Raw genomic sequence first — 6,523 nt, 5'->3', positions numbered from 1 at the left:
GCTCATCAGGCAGTTGGTCAGCGAAATATCGCTCATCAGGCAGTTGGTCAGCGAAATATCGCTCATCAGGCAGTTGGTCAGCGAAATATCGCTCATCAGGCAGTTGGTCAGCGAAATATCGCTCATCAGGCAGTTGGTCGGCGAAACGTTGCAAACATAAGGTATAAGGTTTATTCAAGATGTTTTATACTTTAAGGCATGTCTTTGCTTTATAATATTGCAAATATAAGAAACAAGGTCATTTTTTTAAGATCAAGGATAAACGGAAAAGTCAAGTGTTGCTAACATAAAGGACAATTAAGTGTATGGACTGTGTTGTGGTCATTATATTCCGGCAATATGTCACCGAACAGTTGTTAAGTCGTTTACGTGCCGCAACGAAATGGTTTAAACAATCGTTAAATAACCAGATAGATTAATATTTTATTTCCTTCACATGGAGTGCGGTTAACGAGTTGACTACTGAATGACACGTATCGGATTAACTTGAAATGAAAGCTTAACTTTAGCAGATTATTGGAAAAGTCATGTCAATACGTTTATTCTTTCTATTTCATGTACAACATGAAACTATTGGGGTCAGTAAAGAGGACTATTCAATGGACAGGGTCAAGTCAATTAACGAAATTATCTGATGTTAAAGCTGCACTCTCACAGATTCACCGTTTTGACAACTTTTTTTGTCTTGGAATGAGCCAATTTTTGCGTTATGCACCAGTCAATTATAACTACGGCCCCTACAGGTCCGGATAATAGCGGGGACTTTGACTTTCAGCCCAGCCAAGCCCGGGTAAAACCCCTGCCCTGCGGGGAGGTACTGATGGTAAAATCCCCGCCAGAAGCACCCGCACGCCAGGGACCCTTAGTAAGGCACATTCCCCTCTATATTTGGTGCGAATACAAAACCACCGCATTCACCTGGCACTTCGGGTCCACCGAGAAGGTAAAAACACGGCCCATTTCCCCGGCTATCCCCGGTATACCCCCGGACCTTGGGGCCGTGGTTACCATTGACTGGTACATTGATATCTGCAAACCAGTGAAATGCATAAAACATCGATTTTTGAACATAAATATAAAAATCTGCGATCTATTTTTTTGTCAGCAGTCTTATATCACTGGTTTCCATGCATGTTCGCATAAATTGACTCGTTCCAAGACATTTTAACAAAAAGTTTTCAACACGCTCAATCTGTGAGAGTGCAGATTTAACATCTTACCATATTTAAAATATAGAATCAGTCTCAATGATGCAAAGGTGACTAAATTCATAGGTAAAATGTTAACATTCCGCCTACCCGATTAAATACTGAGCAATCTGATCATATTGACCTTTTTGTATGAAGTACTGCATAACAATCATATATACAACTATAGATTATAAATCTGCAGTCTGTATGCAACTTAATAACAGGTATTGGCTAGAAGTCAACAGGATCATACACGTCCTATGATTGCGGTATTTTCAAAAGGTATAGATCGATACCTCTGTAATGGATCGATCTTAATTCCTTCGCTTATTCATGTACAATCGTGTACATGTATTATTTATACTGCCGTGTTGCTAAAACACCGCAGGACAATGTTAAATGATAAATGAACAGTTTTCAGTTTGATTCTTTTGTTATCGAATATTTGTAAAACTGAAATTAATGCGCGGAGAAGGATGGATTCTATTAAAGGTACGTGTTTTCACTATTGGAAAATTGAATTGGACTTTTAGATCTTTTAGCAGTTGTCAGTCTAAAATACACACTATAAATTATAATGAATACGAGCTTAAAATATTTCTTTAAAAATGCTTTAAAATATCCAATACGCTATGTACATAATAATGTGTGCTAATATACATCTGTTAATCGAATGCGTTTAATTATTTAGCTTTAAGATTAACAGGATCCTTGGGTCGTATTTAATATACAACTTAGATTGATTATACACATGTACTATAAGGAGCAAAATTTAAGTGTTTTCATTGGCAAATTAATCTTATATGACCAATCAAAACAGCCAGATTTCACTTTTATCTTTAAGTTCAATCTAAGATGTTTTATTAAATATGTCCCCTGATCTAAACTTCAAACAAATATCTGCGATTAAAAAGCTATTTCGTTCGGGTTTTCAACTGCATGTTTGTATTTTTTACAAAAAGTTATCAAATTCACCAAAATATATCACATAAAAGTTAGAACTTATTTGAAACAGGTATCGAGTCTTTGTGTCCGCTTATTAGCCTCAACACATCTTTATTTTCAGAGACCCTTAATAATGTGCGAAAGAGGCTTGTTCGATGCGCCAACCCGAGGGCGAACACTGACGCCATGTCGGAAGTTCTTGACATCATAGGTGCGCCCATTTATCTTTACGTCATCACATACGTGTGTTATTTCGGATACCATTACTTAGATGACTATCATTACGGTGAGATTGATGAAAATGGGGAAAGAAGATGGATTTGGTATTTCCAAAAAGGGTTAATTGTGTGTATTTATTTTCAAATGATGGCAAACTGGTTTGAAATCAGATTTGTGGATTCCTCTCTTGCAAATGCAGCTAAGAATATGACGTTGGATCAACAAACTCTCGATAAGATCAAATTACCAGACAAAACTGAAGCTGAAATCACTGAAAAAGGAGATTGTAAAACTCAAAATGAAAGTGGTGCTGTGAAAAGAAGAAAAGGCGGGAAAACTGATAAAAATAATGGCTCCGCCCTGGTGCAAGTGAAGAAGATTTCCTATTGGTCATGGAAACCATGTGACAAATGTCAATTAAATGCCCCGCCCCGATGTCATCACTGCCCATTCTGTAATGTGTGTGTTCTGAAAAGGGATCATCATTGCTTTTTCGCGGGAAAGTGCGTAGGATTTGAAAACCAACGACATTTTATTGTTTTCCTCATCTGGGCTTCGTTCTCTACCACATATGCAATGGTTTATTTCTTACCATTTTTTTACAATAATGTTTTGATTGACCATTCTTGGTGGGACTGCTTTTTCCCAGTGACATTATTTAAATTTGTAATTGGACATGTGGATTTTTACCATTTCAACCTGATTACCTGCTTCACAATGAACTTCCTTTTCGTTTTTCTTAGCACCGCATTTCTTTTAGAGCAGTATCAACTCGTGTCAGCGGGATGGACCCAATTTGAGCAAACGAAAGTGGACAAACGAAAACTTCATATACACGACCCCAGACCTCTGTCAGCGAAGATCAAAGCGGTACTTGGGCAACGCCCCCTGGTCACAATTTTGTGCCCCATTGCGCGTATTTGGTATCCGCCTTGTGAGGACCCCTTTCAGTGGCCTGATCATAAAGTCACTCATCATAAAGTGAAATAACTTTAACGACGGAGATTGCTACTACATTTGTATTATGAATATTGTCCATCCTTCTTATGTATGATATAAATTAAATGAATAAAACAATGAACATGCATTTTTTGTCTATTGAATATGGTTTAAAGTAAATTTTCGTTTTTTTTTCAAGCTGTCTTTTTCACAGATAAAGAAGTACATTACTCACTGATAACGCTAGTCAAGTGGACTGTGCTTAAGTCACCAGGAAATTATACCACTATAAAGACGGTGTTAGGAGTGGATTCGCCATTGTAAATCGACCATTCTATTGTTTTAGCTCTTGTTATTGACATACAAAAGTGAGACAGCTATGAAGGCCACGAATGATCGAGTATCACGCAGCCATTCAGTGTGAAAATGTTTATCATTACCTTAATTTTCTTAAAGACAAGCATTCCTATCAATTTTATAAACACTTGACTGGGTTGTGGACATTTGATAATCGGATTGTAATGCACCAGTCAATTGTAACCACGGCCCCCAGGTCCAGTAAATAGCGGGGACATTGACTTTCGGTCCAGCACCCCAGGGACCCTAGGTAAGGCCAATTCCCCGCAATTTTGGTGCGAACACAAAACCACCACATTCACCCGGCACTGCGAGGCCACCTGGAAGGTAAAAACACGGCCCATTTCCCCGGCTATCCCCGATATACCCACGGACCTGGGAAGGGGGGCGTGGTTACAATTGACTGGTGCATAATTTCTACCGCGAGCATTTCACATAGGGATCTTCTTCTTGACCCGACATAACTCATAATCAAATGTTTTCATAATACAGTCAAACCTGGTTGAACGGTCACCTGCTTTAAATGGCCACCTACATGTACCTTAACGGGCCACTCCAAATTCCCCCGTACGTTTTTACTATATAATGTACGTGCTTTAAGCGGCCAACTGTCTGTACTGTTAACCTATTTAACGCATAAATCATCATCAGATGATCACGGGCAACGTACCTATTTGTGAAGTTTTATGACCCTGGCCTAGGTCAAGTATTTGTGGCGTGTGTAATGTTTGCTAGGACCGTTAACCTGCTTACCTCTAAACAACAGGGGGTTACTATTTGACAAGGGAAATATACCACTGAAGATTCATGGTCCAACGTCAGACTATTCTTGTGTGCGGACAAAGTTTTCATTATTCTGTTGACAATGACCTTGACCTACTGACTGAACGAATAATGTTAATCATCTACAAGTCAAAGGCAACCTACTACTGACGTTTCATGGTACATCAATTCGTACTCGTGTTATTTTAAGGATACAGTTTCAAGAAGACCGGTGACCCGAGTAATTTTAAGGGTAAAGTTATAAGAAGATCGTTGACCATGACCTTTAACCTGCTGATATAAAATGATAAGGTTCATCTTCTGTTCAAGGGCAAAATACCACTGACGTTTCATGGTCCTAGATAAAACAATCGTAAACAACGTTTTCATAAGATTGTTGACAGTCACCTTGAGCTGTAACCTATTGGTCCAAAAAAGCAATAAGGGTCATCCTCAGGTCAAGGGCAACCTTCCATTGAATTGTTATCATCCTAGGTCAAACCGTTTTCGAGATATGGCATGGACAACGTTTTCACAAGACTGTTAACCATAAACATACTGACCTCAAAATAACAGGAGCCATCTACCATTCTAGAGTTATTGCGCAACCAAAATTTCCATAGGCTTTTTGTATCTTGACCTTTAAACTACTGATCAAAACGATAGGAGTCATCTACTGATGTAGAAAACAATTGTAAAACCATTACCATGATGTTGACCTACTGATCTATAAAAATCTATTTATTTTTTAGTTATTATGCGGACATGTTCTTTGTCAGACCGTTGATAATGATGTTTAACGTTGATCTATTAATTCCTAAAAATAGGTCATTTTCTGGTCAAAGTCAACCTTCCATGAAAAAAGTAATCCTAGGTCAAACCACTCTTGAATGATAGCGTTGAAAACGTTTTCATAAGAATGTTGACCTTTGAATAACAGACCTCAAAAACAACATTGAACAACTACTGGTCAAAGACAACATACCCCTAAACTTTCGAGGTCCTAGTTCAGGCCATTTTCGAGTTACTGATCGGAAAAAGTGCTCATTTTTTTTACCGTGACCGTAACGTTTGACCTACTGACCTCAAAAATAAAAGTGGTTTTCTAATGGTCAACCTACTACTGAAGTTTCAAAGTGTTTAAAAGACTGGCGACCTTTAAATTGACCTTAATATAGGTCATTTTCTGGCAATTAACAAACCTACCTGAAGTTTTATGGTCCTAGGTCAAACCGTTCTTGAGTTATTGTGTCAACAATGTTTCCATGAGACTGTTGCCTATGATCTTTATGACCTTTAATCTACTGATCTAAACAACAATAGGGGTTAACTGAAGTTCCATCGTCCCAAACAATACCGTTTTTAAGTGGCATGGACAACGTTACCTGAAACCGTGACCTTCTGATCCCAAAAGCAATAGGTTCGTCTGCATGTCAACAAGTGCCATTGTTATACATGTAGATCAAACCGTTCTCAAGTTATGGCGTGAATAGCGTATTCATAAGACTGTTGACCTCGACCTTTGACTAACTAACCTCTAAAACTATAATGGTCAACTGCTGGTCAAGGGTATCCAATGACTTAAAATTGAAGATCCATGACCAAATCCTACTCAAATTAATAAGATGACACTCTTTCCATAAGACTGTTAACTTTGATATTGACCTATGACCTAATGACGTTAAAATATAACAAGTGTCAACTTCTAGACAAAGGCAACCTACCTCTGAAGTTTTATTATCCTAGGTCAAACCCTTCCAGAGTTATTGTTCAGATAAAGTTGACCTTGGCTTTGACCTTAAAACAATAGGGATCATCTACAGGTTTAGGCAACCTATTATTGAAGTTCATAACTCCAGAGGTTAAATATATATTGAGGTACTCTGCGGACCAGACATGGTTTACCATCCGACCGACAGACATTTCAACATTTTCAAACCTATATAATATCCCCTTTTTCAATTGGGCATGTACGGTAGAAATAATCGAGGTGTTTTATCTAAATCTCACCTTCTTATTCCTGTAATTGAACTTTTAGCATATATTTTATAGTGACACACTTTTTTGACCAATGAAGATTATCCGGATTCCTGAGTATTAAAAAGTAAAAT

At 38.0% G+C, this 6,523-nt stretch overlaps 1 protein-coding gene across 1 annotated transcript; it reads left to right on the top strand.

Annotated features, from left to right (window-relative positions):
- The first annotated feature begins 1,494 nt into the window (after positions 1-1,494).
- LOC128206646 (uncharacterized) lies at positions 1,495-3,423 on the top strand. The gene is made up of 2 exons (XM_052909237.1): positions 1,495-1,682; positions 2,257-3,423. Exons 1-2 carry the CDS (start codon positions 1,667-1,669, stop codon positions 3,342-3,344), a joined length of 1,104 nt encoding a protein of 367 aa, XP_052765197.1. The 5' UTR covers positions 1,495-1,666; the 3' UTR covers positions 3,345-3,423.
- The last annotated feature ends 3,100 nt before the right edge of the window (positions 3,424-6,523 follow it).

The sequence above is a fragment of the Mya arenaria genome, chromosome 10 (genome assembly GCF_026914265.1).
Source record: "Mya arenaria isolate MELC-2E11 chromosome 10, ASM2691426v1".
Lineage (NCBI taxonomy): Eukaryota > Metazoa > Mollusca > Bivalvia > Myida > Myidae > Mya > Mya arenaria.
Note: the sequence above shows the minus strand (reverse complement) of the source record. Positions and strands in the feature narration are given on the sequence as shown.